Here is a 20,762-nt window from a genome sequence, read left to right as displayed (position 1 = left end):
GCTGCGACTTAAAGAAGCTGGACTCGGAGTTGATATTTTGGCCGTCTCTCTGATCCGTCAGCGCTGAATAAACGGCCTCTGATGATGAACCACTCGGAGAACTGCTGACTAGACTGGACAGGTAGGCCAAGTGTGTGGAAGTGTGTGAGCTGGAAGCCCGATAACGGTGAAAAGCACTTATGTGCCGGGTTCAGCAAGTTCATGTCTTTGTGGCCGGATTGTTTCCATCAAGAGGAAGCGGCAAAATCTCTCCATCTCTCTCTAATCTCGCCTTCTTTTGTGGTCACTGCAACATGCCGTCCAATCTGTTGTGCAATCAGAAGCAAAGAAGTGTTCCGTATGCAAAATCGGCAGCTTCATTGAGTAGAAGGCCTGATTTTAATCCGCACCTAAAAGGACTGATCTCCCTCACTACTTCTAGCTGTTTGTGTGGGTTTGCGTATTGAAAATAGTCCAAATTCGTCCCGTAAATCAACGCTCTGGATCAGTTTTAGCGTCCCACCGGAGCTGCAGGACGAGACCAGACCTCCCTCCAGAACTGCGGCGTAACCCATAGAGTCGTACCAGTGTAAGATCCTGTAGTGTTACGCCACCGCCTCAGCCCACATGCTTCTCTACCCTCAGATCAAGCTTGTCTAGAAATGCCCATGATTTGTATTAACTGCTGTGGAGTAACGGCGAATTGTGCTCCCTACCTGCAAGGGGAGCCCTGGAGCTTAAAAAAAAAAATAAATAAAGAAAGAAATAAAGAAAGGAAGTCTGTTTTGGTTACTGTCTCTTTAAGACAGATCTCTCTTCTCATTGGCTGTTTGATGCCTGGGTTCGATGCCTGGGTTCGCTAAGCTGCTGCTGTTGGATACTTGAGCAAGGCCCTTAACCCTCTCTGCTCCCCAGGTGCCACAGAGAAGGCTGCCCACCGCTCTGGGAAGGTGTACTCCCTGTCAGGTGTGTGTGTGTGTGTGTGTGTGTGTGTGTGTGTGTGTGTGTTTCAGTGCATGTCTGGGTCAAAGGGGGAGGCCAAATCTCACCTGTGTCCAATTTTAATAATGAGGTTTGAGGCGCTCTCCCCTGCATGACTTCCTCCCTTATGTGGCTCCAAAGCGCCTTTTAGCCAAAGCCCCCCAACACACACACCTGACGCCTAAGCAGGCCGCAGGACGGGGTTGGTTTGGTGTTTTGTTGGATTGACCGCTCCGTGCAGAGAGAGCTGGAGTAAGTGCCAACTGTTTCACTGTTGGATTCACCTGTGCAGGTGGTGGCGAGAAATACGGAGCGTGCGCTTTAAGCTGGGGACGGAGGAGGGAAGCCGAGTGAGGGGGCGCATGCCGGCGTGACTCCAGGAGCTGAAGGTGTGTGTGTGTGTGTGTGTGTGTGTGTGTGTGTGTGTGTGTGTGTGTGTGTGTGTTTCCCATGTCTTTTTATTTTTATACACTGGAGCTACACGGCTAATGTAGCTGGCATGCAATGGAAGCCTATGTGCATCATTTAGCATGGTGCTAACTGCTAGCTGCAGGCCTAAATCATGCTGTCTGATGGACGTCGTCATGTGGCTTCTGACGCTGTAGGACTCTCTTAAGCCTCCCGAATGAGCTTTACCGATCTTTAAGGTGGAACGCACAATTCCAATTCCGTTCCACCTTAAATAGTGCTGCGGTATGAGACATGTGCTGTAGCTTCTGCAACATTTAAGGTGGAACGCTCAATTTAAACTGGTCGCCTGGTGGTTATTTTTTCATTGGGACCCGTTCAGACGGCGGTGCTGACCAGGATACGCTCTGGCTGGATTCGGGTCAAACATCGGGAGTCTGCTGCTCGATTCTCTGTCCGACTGCTGGAAAAATTTAAAAACTAGAGCCAGCCAGTTCTTCTCAGTTGCTCATCAGTTATTAATTATTTATATGTTTATTATTAATAATCATAATTCAGCCGAAAAGTACAGTGCAGACATTTTAACCCCCCGTGTAAAGCAGAAGTAAGAGCTGCTGATCTGAGCAGTAGGTGTATCAGAATAAACACTGAGTGGTGGAGGTTCTCCATCACTGTGTTCATCATTAGAACATCTCCAGAGTTCTCCTCTCTCATGGAGTCTAGTGTTATTTAGAGTTCTCCTCAGATCAACACCTGGTTTGGTGGTAAATCAGGGCTTAATGATGGTAAATCAGGTGAGCTGCTGCTGCTGCTGCTGCTGATGCTGATGGAGGTGAACACATCCTCCACGCTGTGCTGGCTGGACTAGGGGGCGTCCAGGAGAAACCTTGAGGAACCGAGCTCTGTTCTTCAGACTAGATCTCACTACTAAGATCTAATGGAGCTTCTACAGGCCTGCAGTCAGCTGGTGGAGGTGTTCAAGCAGGAGAAATGGACAAGCGTAAGAATCTGAGACACTGAGGTTCTAGCCAGCTGGTTTAGACCATCTCCAGAACATCAGGAATCAGGTCTTGTGGGGTGTTCCTGGTTCCCGCAGTGGTCAGTAACTACCACAAGTTCTCCAAGCAAGGAAAAACAAGCGGTGAGCCAGTGACCGGGTTTGTAGATGTTGTGGAGGTCCCACCTTACATCTTACAGGACTTTAATGGTCTTAATGTTATGGCTGATGTGGTTAACCCTAGCCTGTGTACATCTCTGCTAGCTCTTGCGCTGCAGATGTTCCCCATAAGCCACGTGCATGCGCTCGCTGTGTTTAAATGCATGGCGGCGGTTTAGCCGGAGCCGCGCGATTGGACGGAGGAAGTGAGCAGCACAGTTTAGCAGCAAATCTGTCGAACCGAAACTAGAGCTCAGTTTCTGAAGCGCTCCGTCACCGGCGCATCCGCTCGTCCCTGAAACCATGATCTACAGGTGAGGGACAGAAAGCTTGCTGAAGTTTCGGTGAGCGTTCATGGCCGTAGATTTTATACGGTGTAAAGTAGACGATACACTACAGGGACAAAAGTATTGGGACACCTGTTGATTCATTCCTTAATTGTTTCTTCTGAAATCAGGGGTGTTAAAAAAAAAAAGAGCTGATCCTGCTTTTGTTGGAGTAATGCTGCGTCTGCTGTCCAGGGAGGAAGGCTTTCTGCTAGAGTTTTGAGCTGGAGTGCTGCTGCGTTCAGTGACGAGAGCGTCAGTGAGGTCTGGATGTTGGTTGATCAGCAGAGCATCACCTCACCTCATCGACCCCACCTCCTCAACTCATCCCAAAAGTACTGGATGGATTTCCTCATTTTCAATGCATTCATTAGAGGGAGTGTCCACAAACATTTGGACTGATCTGGGCCTGATCACCGCATAAGGCTGTGTAAACACATCTGGGACTAAAGTCCAACCATATGCTGGCATGGCTTTGTTGACGGTACGAGGAACATGAAAACAGCTGGGTTCTGGAACATTCTGGATTGGAGAGTTGTACTGGAAGGGTTTTATAATTATTATAATTGAGAGTATTGTTTGCTGTAAGCCTGATCCTTTGTTTTTGCTGCTGTGCTTAGTTGGAGCTCAATGGACAGATACTGTCCTGTGCCAGGTGTGGGCTAATAGAGGGGTGTATATAAAGCCCCCCAGCATTGAGCTGTGGAGCAGTGGAAGAGCTGTGTTCTCTGGAATGATGGTGGTGGGGTGGTCGTCGTCGTCGTCATCATCATCATAGTCCTCCAACATCCTGACCTCAACATTAGCCTAGCGTAGCCTCTCTTATTCTAAGCTACAGAAGCACATGTCCGATACTGAACCTGTCTAGGCTGATTGACTGTATCTGGGCTCAGTGATCAGTCATGTTAGCTTGGGGTCTCTGCACAATTAAAGCGATCAGTTAGCTCCGTGCTAATTGCTAATTGCCGGGTATAGGCTTACATCAGCTGTATAAATGTAAAGAAGCATGTGTGAGGAGATGGAGAACCTGGTAGATGAGGTGTTTTTCTGTTTACGGGTAAGAGGGTCCGCCGGGCCTGTGCTCTCTGGTGAGCAGCGCTGAGGGAGGCAAGGGGATCAGGTGACTGGTTTGTGCACTGTAATGCTGTAATGGAGCCAGGCCTTACCTGCACAACAGGTGGCTCATAGACAGGATGCACCTGCACCCCCCCCCCCCCTCTCTGTCTCTCTCTTTCTTTCACTTCAGTTCAATAAGCTTTACTGGCATGAGCATTTTTAGAGCTAAACTAAACCATATTCTAACCATTTACTTTTTTTATTATTATGTTTTTATGATCAGTTTTATTGATCTGATCATATTTATTTATATATATTTTTTTCATTTCTTACATTAACCCCCCTCCCTCTCAGTAGTACAGTAGTACAGCCGGAGTGGTCCTGCCTGTCCTTTTTCCTGCCATTACGCTTTTTATTATCCCACCGCACACAAGTCTGGGTCGATGACGTAGCAGGACATTATAGCGTCTGTTGTTTTGATCACTGTAATGCACTACAGGAAGCGTAGGGGGCGCTCTATAATGCTCTATAATGTTCATATGATCCACACGCTCATTCTGACAGACTGTAATACACTACAGGAAGCGTAGGGGGCGCTCTATAATGCTCTATAATGTTCATATGATCCACACGCTCATTCTGACAGACTGTAATACACTACAGGAAGAGTAGGGGGCGCTCTATAATGCTCTATAATGTTCATATGATCCACACGCTCATTCTGACAGACTGTAATAAACTACAGGAAGAGTAGGGGGCGCTCTATAATGCTCTATAATGTTCATATGACCCACACGCTCATTCTGACAGACTGTAATAAACTACAGGAAGAGTAGGGGGCGCTCTATAATGCTCTATAATGTTCATATGATCCACACGCTCATTCTGACAGACTGTAATACACTACAGGAAGAGTAGGGGGCGCTCTATAATGCTCTATAATGTTCATATGACCCACACGCTCATTCTGACAGACTGTAATAAACTACAGGAAGAGTAGGGGGCGCTCTATAATGCTCTATAATGATCATATGATCCACACGCTCATTCTGACAGACTGTAATACACTACAGGAAGCGTAGGGGGCGCTCTATAATGCTCTATAATGATCATATGATCCACACGCTCATTCTGACAGACTGTAATACACTACAGGAAGCGTAGGGGGCTTATATAAGGTTATATAAGGTTAGGGGTTAGTTGCAGCACTGTGATACAGTGTGCTCTGTAGTTGTGTGTGGAGGGGAATTGGAGGTGGGGGGGGGGGGGGGGGGAGAGATTCCCTGCCTGCTTTTAACAGAAATAGAAAAGCTTTCTAAATGCAGAGGGACAAGTTGCCCCCCACCCCGACCTCTCGAACACTCTTATCGCTGAATGCAATCAAATTCTCACAGCAATGCTCCAGCTCCAAAGCAGAGACAGTTACTCCGACAAAAGCAGTTCCGCTCTTTTGAATGAATGAATGAATGAATGAACGAGCAGGTGTCCCAATACTTTTGTCCCTGTAGCGTATGAGGGTTTTGCATGACTGTGTGTTTATATTGTCTCTCAGTTAATAAACAGGTGACTTAATATCCCTGCATCGCTTAGAGCAACCCGAACGAACGCTGGAGGGGTCTTACAGGAGACCCCCTGTACGGTCAGAGAGAGGGGAAGCGAGGGAGAGGTGGCGTATTTTTCTTTCTTTCCGCCGGACTGTTTTTGGCCTTTCTTATCTCCCCTCCACCTTTCTCTCCACCCTCGCCCTTTCCTTCCCTTCCTCCAGATCCCGCACGGTAATCCTCATTATTCACACCTTCCGAGCGAGGCAGAGCCGAGGCAGCGCCTTCTTTTCCTTCTCTCCCCTTTTTGTTGGTGTTTTAAATGGCCGTTTTCTTCCCTCGTTCCGTTTAATTTGGCCATCCTTCGCTCTCTCTCTCTCTCTGTCCTCCTTCACCCCTCCCCTGTGTGTGTGTGTGTGTGTGTGTGTGTGTGTGTGTGTGTGTGTGTGTGTGTGTGTGTGTGTGTGTGTGTGGAGTTTATTTAGGAAGTGCAGTAGGGAGGGAGAGAATTCCGGCTCAGGAGGAGGAGGCGGCGGCAGCAGAGGTGGCTGGTGGCGGGTGGTGGTAAGGGAGGGGTGTGTGGTGTTTTGCCCCTCCTTCTTTATTCACCACAGGCGCCGCCCCCCCCCCCCCCCCCCCCTTCACCCCCTCGGTCTCTTTGGGCTGCGTTCCTACAGAATGACGGAGAGTCAAGCCAAAGTGTGAGAGAAGTGAGTGGGCGGAGCTGGGGGCGGAGCTAATGCTCAGACTTAGACAGGAATGCTCTACTGTACTCTTGTAACAACACCACCACCACACCACCTCCACCACCCTTTTATAATGTCTTAGACTGTGTGTGTGTGTGTGTGTATGAGGGTGTGTCTGTTTAGTCTGTGTGTGTGTGTGTGTGTGTGTGTGTGTGTGTGTGTGTGTGTGTGTGTGTAAGGAGGAAGGGTGTCCAGCCATTAAAAGGATGTACGCGACACAAGTGTGTGTTGTGGCGCCAGTGCGCATGCCTGCATTCTTGAGCAGTGACGGCAGGCCTGCCCCACTGGAGCACAGAAAAGGAGTGTGTGTGTGTGTGTGTTGGTGTGTGTGTGTGCGTTTAATTTAGGAGGAAAACCCTTCAATTACACCCGAACACACACACTCTCTCTTTCTCCCGTGCTCTGTGTAACCTCCTGTATCAGTCCTAGCTCCAGTCAGCAGCTTCAGGATCAGGCTGATTTATCCTCCACTGACCGGACCAGGGAGAGCGGCGTCTCCGTCAGTCCCGCTCTGGGCCGGAGCGCTGCTGCTGCTACCGCTACTATGGAGCTTTGGTGGTGGAGCAGCAGGAGGAGACCCTCTCTCCAGAGCTGCTGCGTAACACGGTGTAAAATCCTGCAGTGTGTTACTCTGCCGCCTCAGCCCACGTGCTCCTCTACCCTCAGATCAAGCTTCTGGAGCTCTCAGCTTGTCCAGAAATGCATGTGTACAGTGCGTCCATGAGGGGGCGCTCTAAGCCTGATTTGTATTTACTGCAATGGTGGGAAAAGTGAATTGCAGTCCCCTGGAGCACCTTCAATGAAGTGTTTCATGCTATTGTAGACTATGTGGACAAAAGTATTGGGACATACTACGTGGACAAAAGTATTGGGACACCTGCTCATTCAGTGCTTAATCAAGGGTGTTAAAAAGAGCTGGTCCTGCTTTTGTTGGAGTGACTGTCTCTCTACTGTCCTGGGGAGAAGTTGAGCTTTCTACTAGATTTTAGAGCTGGAGCATTGCTGTGAGGATTTGATTGATTGCATGTATTCAAGAGTGGCAAGAGCGGCAGTGAACGTCACTTCATCCCCAACCAAAAGTACTGGATGGAGCTCCACCACCACCACCATCATTCCAGAGAACACAGTTCCTCCACTGCTCCACAGTCCTCAATGCTGGGGGGCTTTACACTATTCTATTGTGTGTGTGTGTGTGTGTTTGCACATCTGTGTCAGCAATGGGTGCATCTTAAAGAACCTGAATGCATTCATTAAAAAGGGTGTCCACAAACATTTGGACATGCTGTGTATTTAAATATGAGGGCGCTACTGTCTGTTATCAGCTCCTTAAAATCGATGTATTGATCGAGCTCTGCTGTGATTGATTGATTATTACAATCCCCCCCCCCCCAAAAAAAATTGTCCTCTGTTTTCGGTCTGTCCTGTTTGACCCAGACATAAGAGGTGTGTTTAGGGAGGGGGGGGGTGGTCTGCTCTGTCCAGGCATCTGCCTCTTCCTCCTCTAATCCCAACCCCCATCTATCCCCCCTCATCTCACATACACACACACACACACACACACACACACACACACACACACACACACACACACACACACGTACACTTTTGGGGTAATGCTGCCGTCACCCCTGTGTGTGTGTGTGTGTGTGTGTGTGTGTGTGTGTGTGTGTGTGTGTGTGTGTGTGTCACTACGACACATTTAGCTCCTCTTGTCTCCCTTGGCCGGGATTAAAACTCGACTCGACATCGAAGCCCCTGATTGGCTGGCCTGCTGTCCTTAGCTGTCAGTCATCCTGTCTAATCCCGCCTCGTTTTAGCAGCAGAGCTCCTCCACCAGCTCCATCGTCTGACACCCGGCTGCGGTTCATTATTTATCTCTCCGTCCGTTTCTCTCTTACGCGCACGTGTGTCATGTGCTTCCTCTGTTACACACCACATTGTGTGTGTGTGTGTGTGTGTGTGTGTGTGTGTGTGTGTGTGTGTGTACACTCCCGACTTCATAGCCATGTTTCTGCGTTAAGGTGCACTGAGGCAGAAAAGCTGATCGACTAATAGAGCGGGATGCTGGAGGGGTACAGGGGTCACTAAGGTCACCGTGCCCCCCCATGCAGAGTGTGGCCTAGAGGGGTACAAAGCCCCCCCACCCAAGCTTCAGTGGGCAGTGGGTTATAATAAGGGGGTGATGATGATGATGATGATGATGATGATGGATCTCCATCGAATCCCTTTGTTGTAATGAGTTGGTGTGGCAGAGCTAATGAACACAGCATCAGCACCTGACCTCACTGGTGCGGTCATGTGGCCGCATGCCATCAAATCATCTAGTCTAAAGCCTTCCCAGAAGATTTAACGGCTGTTACCGCAGCAACAGAGCTCCTAAAACGGGGGGAAAAGTAGCAGAGAGGTCAGATAAGTAGGCGTCCACAAACTTTTTGCGCATGGACAGTAGGATCCCGCGCAGAGTGTGTATGGGGTTTATAAGACTAGCCTGTTGTGCTGATGCTCGTTAATCTGTGTATGATTTTTATATTGATCAGATTTCAGTGTGGATTTATCGATCATATTTATTGATCATAACAAACAACAGCTTATCGGAAAGGCAGGGATTCCTTGCGGCTCGTGCTGGAGTTGGGTTGGTTGAGTGCAGCAGTTAGCAAGGAGCTAGATGAAGGTGTGTGTGTGTGTGTGTGTGTGTGTGTGTGTGTGTGTGTGTGTGTGTGTTGACAGTGATGGTGCTGAACGGAAGGATGAAGGGAAGAAAGGCCTCCATGTTGTGTTTTTTCTGTTCTCCTCATTCATGGCGGCGCTGGGCGAGCGCGCGGCGGCTCCCTCTAGTGGTGATCTAGTGGTAACTGCACCCTGCTGTGTTGGAGCCGCTGTGGCTGCACTCGCTTTGTGCAGCCTGCGCCGCCACTCTGCCTTACTTCCTAACAGTGGAAGTGATGTTCGTTATTTTATTAATGTTTAATTGGTCTGTTGATTAAATGTTCGTATTTGACTGATGATTTCATGCATTTATTTATTTTTGTTGGTTTTGGACCTTTTGGATTTATTGCTGTGGCTGAATTTCTCTTCTCTTTTGGAGATTTTTAGTCTCTTCTGGAGCCTCGCAGCGATCAGATTAGTGCTGCTCACAGCTCTGAGGTTCATACGCTGCTGCTGAGGCTCTGGAGCTAACCTCACTAACGCCTGTAATTACAGCAACTTCCCTAAAGCTAATGCCAACTTCATAGAGCCCCCTAAAGCTAACGCCAACTTCATAGAGCCCCCTAAAGCTAATGCCAACTTCATAGAGCCCCCTAAAGCTAATGCCAACTTCATAGAGCTCCCTAAAGCTAATGCCAACTTCATAGAGCTCCCCTAAAGCTAATGCCAACTTCATAGAGCCCCCTAAAGCTAATGCCAACTTCATAGAGCTCCCTAAAGCTAATGCCAACTTCATAGAGCCCCCTAAAGCTAATGCCAACTTCATAGAGCCCCCTAAAGCTAATGCCAACTTCATAGAGCTCCCCTAAAGCTAATGCCAACTTCATAGAGCTCCCCTAAAGCTAATGCCAACTTCATAGAGCTCCCTAAAGCTAATGCCAACTTCATAGAGCTCCCCTAAAGCTAATGCCAACTTCATAGAGCTCCCTAAAGCTGATGCCAACTTCATAGAGCTCCCCTAAAGCTAATGCCAACTTCATAGAGCCCCTTAAAGCTAATGCCAACTTCATAGAGCCCCCTAAAGCTAATGCCAACTTCATAGAGCCCCCTAAAGCTAATGCCAACTTCATAGAGCTCCCCTAAAGCTAATGCCAACTTCATAGAGCTCCCTAAAGCTAATGCCAACTTCATAGAGCTCCCCTAAAGCTGATGCCAACTTCATAGAGCTCCCCTAAAGCTGATGCCAACTTCATAGAGCTCCCCTAAAGCTGATGCCAACTTCATAGAGCTCCCCTAAAGCTGATGCCAACTTCATAGAGCTCCCTAAAGCTGATGCCAACTTCATAGAGTTCCCTAAAGCTAATGCCAACTTCATAGAGCTCCCTAAAGCTAATGCCAACTTCATAGAGCTCCCTAAAGCTAATGCCAACTTCATAGAGCTCCCCTAAAGCTAATGCCAACTTCATAGAGCTCCCCTAAAGCTAATGCCAACTTCATAGAGCTCCCCTAAAGCTAATGCCAACTTCATAGAGCTCCCCTAAAGCTAATGCCAACTTCATAGAGCCCCCTAAAGCTAATGCCAACTTCATAGAGCTCCCCTAAAGCTAATGCCAACTTCATAGAGCTCCCCTAAAGCTAATGCCAACTTCATAGAGCTCCCTAAAGCTAATGCCAACTTCATAGAGCTCCCTAAAGCTAATGCCAACTTCATAGAGCTCCCTAAAGCTGATGCCAACTTCATAGAGCTCCCCTAAAGCTGATGCCAACTTCATAGAGCTCCCTAAAGCTAATGCCAACTTCATAGAGCTCCCCTAAAGCTAATGCCAACTTCATAGAGCTCCCCTAAAGCTAATGCCAACTTCATAGAGCCCCCTAAAGCTAATGCCAACTTCATAGAGCTCCCCTAAAGCTAATGCCAACTTCATAGAGCTCCCCTAAAGCTGATGCCAACTTCATAGAGCTCCCCTAAAGCTGATGCCAACTTCATAGAGCTCCCTAAAGCTGATGCCAACTTCATAGAGCTCCCTAAAGCTAATGCCAACTTCATAGAGCTCCCCTAAAGCTGATGCCAACTTCATAGAGCTCCCTAAAGCTAATGCCAACTTCATAGAGCTCCCTAAAGCTAATGCCAACTTCATAGAGCTCCCTAAAGCTAATGCCAACTTCATAGAGCTCCCTAAAGCTGATGCCAACTTCATAGAGCCCCCTAAAGCTAATGCTAACGATAGCTTGTGCTCATCCTCTGATGCTAACGATGCTAATGATAGCTTGTGCTCATCCTCTGATGCTAGCTTCCCTGCCGTCTCCGGCGCTGATGCTAACCTCTAGCTTGGCGAGTGCTGTGGCTGTTAGCGGTTAGCGCTGCAGTGGTGTGTGACTGGGGCTGTGTCTGACTGTGCTACGCTAACGTGGTTCTCTCTGTTCTCTTGGTTCTCCGCAGGCCTTGTGGATGCACTTAGATGTGTGCAATGAGTTCTGCGGCTGGCATGCCTCAGTGTTTCGGATCAGGCTCTGGACTCAGTAGGACTCGAGACTCGCAGCAGCAGCGCAGAGAGCACCGAGCGTCATGAGCTTAGCCATCCCTGCGGGGGTGGACACGGCCAACACAGCGTACCTCGACATGGCTGCCGGATCAGAGTGGGTTCCTCTCTCTCTCTCTCTATATATATACTCTCTTTATTCTCTCTCTATACTCTCTATATATACTCTCTATACTCTCTCTCTATATACTCTATATATTCTCTCTCTATATACTCTCTATACTCTATATATTCATCTCACTCTATACTCTCTATATATTCTCTCTCTCTATACTCTCTATACTCTATATATTCTTTCTCTCTATACTCTCTATACTCTATATATTCTCTCTCTATACTCTCTATACTCTATATATTCTCTCTCTATACTCTCTATACTCTATATATTCTCTCTCTCTATACTCTCTATACTCTATATATTCTCTCTCTATACTCTCTATACTCTATATATTCTCTCTCTATACTCTCTATACTCTATATATTCTCTCTCTATACTCTCTATACTCTATATATTCTCTCTCTCTATACTCTCTATACTCTATATATTCTCTCTCTCTATACTCTCTATACTCTATATATTCTCTCTCTATACTCTCTATACTCTATATATTCTCTCTCTCTATACTCTCTATACTCTATATATTCTCTCTCTCTATACTCTCTATACTCTATATATTCTCTCTCTCTATACTCTCTATACTCTATATATTCTCTCTCTATACTCTCTATATATATTCTCTCTCTATACTCTCTATATATATTCTCTCTCTCTATACTCTCTATACTCTATATATTCTCTCTCTATACTCTCTATACTCTATATATTCTCTCTCTATACTCTCTATACTCTATATATTCTCTCTCTATACTCTCTATACTCTATATATTCTCTCTCTCTATACTCTCTATACTCTATATATTCTCTCTATACTCTCTATATATTCTCTCTCTCTATACTCTCTATACTCTATATATTCTCTCTCTATACTCTCTATACTCTATATATTCATCTCACTCTATACTCTCTATACTCTATATATTCTCTCTATACTCTCTATATATTCTCTCTCTCTATACTCTCTATACTCTATATATTCTCTCTCTCTATACTCTCTATACTCTATATATTCTCTCTCTATACTCTATATATTCTCTCTCTCTATACTCTCTATACTCTATATATTCTCTCTATACTCTCTATATATTCTCTCTCTATACTCTCTATACTCTATATATTCATCTCACTCTATACTCTCTATACTCTATATATTCTCTCTATACTCTCTATATATTCTCTCTCTCTATACTCTCTATACTCTATATATTCTCTCTCTATACTCTCTATACTCTATATATTCTCTCTCTATACTCTATATATTCTCTCTCTCTATACTCTCTATACTCTATATATTCTCTCTCTATACTCTCTATACTCTATATATTCATCTCACTCTATACTCTCTATACTCTCTATATATTCTCTCTCTATACTCTCTATATATTCTCTCTCTCTATACTCTCTATACTCTATATATTCTCTCTCTCTATACTCTCTATACTCTATATATTCTCTCTCTATACTCTCTATACTCTATATATTCTCTCTCTCTATACTCTCTATACTCTATATATTCTCTCTCTATACTCTCTATACTCTATATATTCTCTCTCTCTATACTCTCTATACTCTATATATTCTCTCTCTCTATACTCTCTATACTCTATATATTCTCTCTATACTCTCTATATATACTCTCTATATATACTCTCTCTATACTCTATATATTCTCTCTATACTCTATATATTCTCTCTCTATACTCTCTCTATACTCTATATATTCTCTCTCTCTATACTCTATATATTCTCTCTCTATATACTCTATATATTCTCTCTCTATATACTCTATACTCTATATATTCTCTCTCTATACTCTCTCTATACTCTCTATATTCTCTCTCTATACTCTCTATACTCACTCTATACTCTATATATTCTCTCTCTCACACTCTCTCTATCTATATATATATATATATATTACACTCTCTCTCGCCCTCTCTCACTCTCTTTCTTTCTTTCTCTCTTGCGCACTCTCTCACTCTCTCTCTGTCTCTCTCTCTCGCGCGCCCTCTCTCACCCTCTCTCTGTCTCTCTCTCTCTCTCGCGCCCTCTCTCTCTCTCGCGCGCCCTCTCTCTCTCTCTCTCTCTCTCTGTCTCTCTCTCACACAGCTCTGCCAAACCAGGAGAAAGTTCCTGATTGAAGGTTAAGTTGGCTTATAAAGAGTGTGAGAGTGCGTAAGTGGTGTCTGTGAATGAATGGGAGTGCGAGTGCAGGGTTTGTGAATGTGCGCGAGTGCAGAGTCTGAGTGCAGGGTTTGTGAATGAATGGGAGTGCGAGTGCAGGGTTTGTGAATGTGCGCGAGTGCAGAGTCTGAGTGCAGGGTTTGTGAATGAATGGGAGTGCGAGTGCAGAGTTTGTGAATGAATGGGAGTGCGAGTGCAGGGTTTGTGAATGTGCGCGAGTGCAGGGTTTGTGAATGAATGGGAGTGCGAGTGCAGGGTTTGTGAATGTGCGCGAGTGCAGGGTTTGTGAATGTGCGCGAGTGCAGGGTTTGTGAATGTGCGCGAGTGCAGGGTTTGTGAATGAATGGGAGCGCGAGTGCAGGGTTTGTGAATGTGCGCGAGTGCAGAGTCTGAGTGCAGGGTTTGTGAATGAATGGGAGTGCAAGTGCAGGGTTTGTGAATGTGCGCGAGTGCAGGGTTTGTGAATGAATGGGAGTGCAAGTGCAGGGTTTGTGAATGCGCGAGTGCAGAGTCTGAGTGCTGGGAGTGCGAGTGCAGGGTTTGTGAATGTGCGCGAGTGCAGGGTTTGTGAATGAATGGGAGTGCGAGTGCAGGGTTTGTGAATGAATGGGAGTGCGAGTGCAGGGTTTGTGAGTGTGCGCGAGTGCAGAGTCTGAGTGCAAGTGCAGGGTTTGTGAATGTGCGCGAGTGCAGAATCTGAGTGCAGGGTTTGTGAATGTGCGCGAGTGCAGAGTCTGAGTGCAGGCGAATGCAGAGTTTGTGAATGCGCGAGAGTTTCCCGCCTTCCGCCGCCGCGACAGCTTGTGTTGCCATGGTGCCTCCTCTGCACTGCGCAGCGCTCCGTCTCCATGGTTACATTCTGAGTGATGGCTGCCCCATTGGGCAGCTGCAGGCTGCTTTAATGGGTGAAGCTTTTAGGGCCCTAACGAGGCTTTTAGTCGTCTAGGTACATGCCTGCACAGATTACACTACACTAATGAGCTTCTACACACACACACACACACACACACACTCTTTCTTCTAAATAGAATAATTTAATTACGAAATATAGATTAATTCATTAAAAAATAACACGTGATTCTTAAAGAATTCATATATTGTGTATCTATCTCTCTCTCTCTCTCTCTCTCTCTCTCTCTCTCTCTCTCTGATGCCTGTGCAGGTCTTTTACCCTCATTCAGTCTCAGGTGTGTGTGTGTGTGTGGTTTCCTCTTGGGTAGAGGACGGTTGTCAGGGTCACCGTGCTGCTGCAGGGTTGCCATGGTTACAGGGTATTCTGTGTGGATAGGCATCACTGTACCCTGCCTCAGAGCTTAAGTGTGCGTTGCTAATGTAGGGAACCCCACCTCCCCACACACATTCAAGGAGGGCGTGGTCTTCATCTCCTCACAACAGGTGGGTGCGGGGGGCTATGATTAGCACACATCTAACTCTCATCAAATTGGAGCTTCAGTAAATCTCCCCCACCCTCTCTCTCTCTCTCTCTCTCCTCTGTGATTGTCACTCGACCGCTGTTTGTCAGCGCCTCTCGCCTCTGCCCTTCAAACGGCTTTCCTCCTGATTTCATGTCACATAGGAAATCCCCCCCACCACACTTTCACTTTCTCTCTCTCTCTCTCTCTCTCTCTCGCGCTCTCTCTCTCCTCCTCCTTCCACCTCTATCTCACTCTCTCACCCTGTTTAATCAACTGCTGGTTTAACTGCTTTTCCACACTCCCTCCCTTCCTCCCTCCCCCTCCAGGCCCCGCCCCCTTCAGGTAGTCATGTACTTCCACTTTGACAGTCGAGCTGCTCTGCAGACGCGGGACACTGTTTGAGGAAGCGTGTGTACGAGCGAGGGGGAGAGGGCGCGAGAGCACGAGGAGGAGAGGGTAGACCGGTATAGACCGTCTTCAGAGAGAGAGAGAGAGAGATAGATAGAGACTGGAGAGAGAGAGAGAGAGAGAGAGAGGTGTCTGACTCTTACTGCTCTTTATTCTCTTTACTCTGAGTGTAAAGAGACTCCTGTCAGCCGTTAGTGTGGGTGAGTAACTCTGTGTGTGTGTGTGTGTGTGTGTGTGTGTGTGTGTGTGTGTGTGTGTGGTAATTGTGGGTAAGTTAAAGCAATAATATTTACACCCTTTCCTGCGTTACCTCAAGCTCAGTCCGTCAACCAAGTCATATTTTTAGTGCTTCTTTAGTTTTGCACTGGAGCTACGAGGCTAATGTTGCTAACAAGTAACAGAGGCTTATGTACACCAATTAGCATGGTGCTCCCTGCAGGTCTAAACCGCCACACGCACTCCTCAAACCGTGTGGAGGCGCTTGGTGATCTAGTAGACCGTAAAGCCGTTTAAACCAAAACCTGAGAGGGTAGTGGGATGGGAAGGTCTGGTGGGCCTTAAAGCGACGGTTCTCATCTGTGGGGTCAGCCCGAGGATCACGGACCCTGATGGTGGTGTAGGGACGGGACAGTGTTGGAGTTTCTGATCAGCAGCTCAGTGACTGATGTAGTTTAAAGGATTGAGGATTTAGTTACTTATTGAAGTGTTTGATGATGAGCTACACTGGGTGTTGAAGTGTGCAGTGTCTGTGTGGCTCGTGTACTGAAGTAATTAGTACTGGTGCACATGGAGTAGAGAAGTATCTGTACTGGTGAGTGTTGGGTATTGAAGGTTTGGTATTGGTACATTTGAGTATTGAAATGTTTGGTACTGATGAGTGTCGGGTAGAGAATTTGGTATTTGTGTGCATTAATCAAATGTATTTGGTATTTAGTATAGATATTATAGTAATTTGGGTATTGAAGTACTGTGTTTAGTATAGGAGTATTTGGGCTTGGTTAGTATGGGTATTGAAGTACTGTGTTTAGTATAGGAGTATTTGGGCTTGGTTAGTATGGGTATTGAAGTACTGTGTTTAGTATAGGAGTATTTGGGCTTGGTTAGTATGGATATTGAAGTACTGTGTTTAGTATAGGAGTATTTGGGCTTGGTTAGTATGGATATTGAAGTACTGTGTGTTTAGTATAGGAGTATTTGGGCTTGGTTAGTATGGGTATTGAAGTACTGTGTGTTTAGTATAGAAGTATTTGGGATTGTTAGTATGGGTATTGAAGTACTGTGTTTAGTATAGGAGTATTTGGGCTTGGTTAGTATGGATATTGAAGTACTGTGTTTAGTATAGGAGTATTTGGGCTTGGTTAGTATGGATATTGAAGGACTGTGTGTTTAGTATAGGAGTATTTGGGCTTGGTTAGTATGGGTATTGAAGTACTGTGTGTTTAGTATAGAAGTATTTGGGCTTGGTTAGTATGGGTATTGAAGTACTTTGGGTATTGAAGTACTGTGTGTTTAGTATAGGAGTATTTAGGCTTGGTTAGTATGGATATTGAAGTACTGTGTTAGTATAGGAGTATTTGGGCTTGGTTAGTATGGATATTGAAGTACTGTGTTAGTATAGGAGTATTTGGGCTTGGTTAGTATGGATATTGAAGGACTGTGTGTTTAGTATAGGAGTATTTGGGCTTGGTTAGTATGGGTATTGAAGTACTGTGTTTAGTATAGGAGTATTTGGGATTGTTAGTATGGGTATTGAAGTACTGTGTTTAGTATAGGAGTATTTGGGCTTGGTTAGTATGGATATTGAAGTACTGTGTTTAGTATAGGAGTATTTGGGCTTGGTTAGTATGGATATTGAAGGACTGTGTGTTTAGTATAGGAGTATTTGGGCTTGGTTAGTATGGGTATTGAAGTACTGTGTGTTTAGTATAGAAGTATTTGGGCTTGGTTAGTATGGGTATTGAAGTACTTTGGGTATTGAAGTACTGTGTGTTTAGTATAGGAGTATTTAGGCTTGGTTAGTATGGATATTGAAGTACTGTGTTAGTATAGGAGTATTTGGGCTTGGTTAGTATGGATATTGAAGTACTGTGTTAGTATAGGAGTATTTGGGCTTGGTTAAAGGTGCACGTATTCGTCACTGTACAGTGTGGACTGTACAGCGAAATGTGTCCTCCGCATTTAAGTTAGTATGGGTATTGAAGTACTGTGTGTTTAGTATAGGAGTATTTGGGCTTGGTTAGTATGGGTATTGAAGTACTTTGGGTATTGAGGTACTGTGTGTTTAGTATAGGAGTATTTGGGCTTGAAGTACCAAATACTAGTATAGGAGTATTTGGGCTTGGTTAGTATGGGTATTGAAGTACTGTGTGTTAGTATAGGAGTATTTGGGCTTGGTTAGTATTTAGTACTGGTGTGCATTGGGTATTGAAGTATTTTTGGAATTGGTTAGTATGGGTATTGAGGTACTGTGTGTTTAGTATAGAAGTATTTGGGCTTGGTTAGTATGGGTATTAAAGTACTGTGTGTTTAGTATAGGAGTATTTGGGCTTGGTTAGTATGGGTATTGAAGTACTTTGGGTATTGAAGTACTGTGCGTTTAGTATAGGAGTATTTGGGCCTGGTTAGTATTTAGTACTGGTGTGCATTGGGTATTGAAGTATTTTTGGGATTGGTTAGTATGGGTATTGAGGTACTGCGTGTTGTACTGTGCGTATTTAGTATTGAGGGACTTGGTATTGGTCAGTATCGGTGTTACAGTGTTTGGTGCTGGTGATAATTGTGTGTATTCAGGGCTTTATACTGTGTTAAGTGTAGAAGTGGTTGGTATTGATGTACTGTGCGTATTTAGTACAGAAGTACTTGGGTACTGGAGTATTTGGATCTGTGTGACTGGGCTTCTGACGCTTTGTGTGTTTGAGAGACGAGGTGTATTTCAGCGGGTTCTGTGTTTAAGGCCGTGTCTAATGTAGAAAGCTGAGCCTCACTGGTAATAACTTCATCTCTGCAGCGTCACACGCGCTTGATTTTTTTCAGCCGGTCTTTCTTTTGTCTGCTTGTTCTGCTCCGGTCCGTCCTATTCATTCACTCCTGTCCATTTGACACTCCCCGTCCCCCCTCTCCTCTGAATCCCTCTATTCATCCGGGAGAGGTTTCATCAGGATCGCTTGTGGCTTCTCTCAGAGCTCAGGTAGTGAAAAGGTGCTTTCTGCTGCCAGGCCGAGCCGATCTACTGGTTTCTTCCTCAGGCATTAAGGAAGTGGATGTTAGTTATTGTACTGTGTGTGTGTGTGTGTGTGTGTGTGTGTGTCCTCGATATAGTATCAGGATTGAGGGCTTTGTTGTGTAGAGATAAGAAGCAGTAATTTAATGTCCTAACCGCCGCTTCTTGCAGTCAGCTTTGATGGAGCAACACACACACACACACACACACACACACACACACACACACACACACACACACACACACACATACGAGAGCTCATGCAGTACACACAGCCACAGAGGCATGCAGGTTAGTTAGAGGGTGTGTACGTGCCGGTCTAGTCCTCATTGTTTGCCAGTCAAGTTTGAGCTAAGCAAGTTCCTGCTAGCGCAGTGTCAGAACTCCTACCCTAAACATGCAGTCCAGCGAGTCGCGCCGCTCGGTTCTTACGCTGAAGCTGCCAGGCTGATGTCGCCGAGAAGTGCTGGAGGATTGTATCCTGTGGATGATTATGCCCCACCTGTCCTCCAACTAGTGATGGCTGATGGGTTTTGGAGGAATGAATGGGGATAGGATGGGGTGGGAATGGAGGAGCGTGTTGGGAGAACTGGGAATGGTTCAGTAAGGTAGGCCTGTACGGTATAGGATGTGGTGAGGAGTGGTTGGGTTTGGGAAGGTGTGTGTGGGGGTGTGTGTGGGTGTGTGTGTGTGGGTGTGTGGGAAGGGGGTCTAGATGGGGATGAAAATGGATGTGGATGGGAATGAAGGGGTATAGGAGGGATTGGGAAGGGATGGGTGTAGGAGTTGTTAGGGATGCGATTAGGAAAGGTGGGGAGGGATGTGTACCTGAGGGTATGGGGGGGGGGGGGGGGGTATAGGAGTACTGGGTGTATCTGAAGGGGGTGGAAAGGACTGCATATAGGTGGGGGGGGGGTGGATGGGTATTGGCATGGTTGGGTGTGGGAAGGGATAGAAATAGAGTGTTTGAGTGAATGAGAGGGATGGGGATGGTTTTGGATATGGGAGGGGACGGGTGAGGATGGTTTTGGATATGGGAGGGGACGGGTGAGGATGGGTGAGGAAGAGTGTGCGGGACATTAGCCTTATAGCTCCAGTGTAAAAGTAAACACACCAAAGATGTCCCAACTGTCACTGACGCGCACACACACACACACACCCTCTCTCACACACATCATGTACACACTACTCTCTGTTGTCAAACCTGTTCCTCATGTACGTGTGTGTGTGTGTGTGTTCTCTGTGTGTGTTTTAGACCTGAGTCTGTGGAGGCCAGCCCTGTGGTAGTGGAGAAGTCCAGCTACCCTCATCAAATCTACAGCAGCTCGCACCACTCGCACAGCTACATCGGCCTGCCCTACGCCGTGAGTACACACACACACACACACACACACACATACACACACACACACACTCTTGCGTCTACTTTTTCAGCTCCAGCTGTGTTAAGCTCTGAGCTTTTATTTGCAGGTCACACGGTCTCTGTAACCTTTCAGTCTCTAAATGCCCAGTTTATTAATCTCTCTCTCTCTCTCTCTCACACACACACACACACACACACACACACACACACACACACACACTCTCTCCTTTCACACTACTTCTCTCCCTCCTCTTCTTTTGTTTACTTTATATGTATTTTATATACCTCAATCAGCCATAACATTAATACCGTTGGTGCCTCCTGCCACAGGGTGGAGATGTGTATTAGGCAGCAAGTGAACAGAAACGCAGACAAGCGTAAGAATCGGAGACGCTCCGACCAAACTGTGATGTAGACGACTGGGTCAGAGCATCTCCAGAACATCAGGCATCAGGTCCCACCCACCTCACAACCTGCAGCTGGATCTGCTGCTAACGTTAGTCTTGTGTCAGAGACCACAGGAGTCCAGGCCTCGACGGGTCAGAGCTGGTTTTCCAGAACACCGGGGACCTGTTTAATATTAGGCAGGTGGTTTTAATGTTCTGGCTGATTGGGGTTTGTAAATATTTGAGATGGTAACTTCATCACACTGTGTTCTACATGCATTCACACTAT

At 46.2% G+C, this 20,762-nt stretch overlaps 1 protein-coding gene across 1 annotated transcript in view; it reads left to right on the top strand.

Moving 5' to 3' along the window:
• Window positions 1–50: 50 nt before the first annotated feature.
• kmt2e (lysine (K)-specific methyltransferase 2E) overlaps window positions 51–20,762 on the top strand; it is a 48,041-nt gene continuing 27,329 nt past the window's right edge. The window contains 4 exon segments of the mRNA XM_072674109.1: window positions 51–945; window positions 1,253–1,349; window positions 11,280–11,476; window positions 19,980–20,088. Coding sequence (XP_072530210.1) covers window positions 11,406–11,476; window positions 19,980–20,088 — 180 coding nt within the window. The 5' untranslated portion in view covers window positions 51–945; window positions 1,253–1,349; window positions 11,280–11,405.

The sequence above is a fragment of the Salminus brasiliensis genome, chromosome 2, assembly GCF_030463535.1.
Source record: "Salminus brasiliensis chromosome 2, fSalBra1.hap2, whole genome shotgun sequence".
In the NCBI taxonomy this organism is placed as follows: Eukaryota; Metazoa; Chordata; class Actinopteri; order Characiformes; family Bryconidae; genus Salminus; species Salminus brasiliensis.
This window is presented reverse-complemented; position numbering and strand designations above follow the sequence as displayed.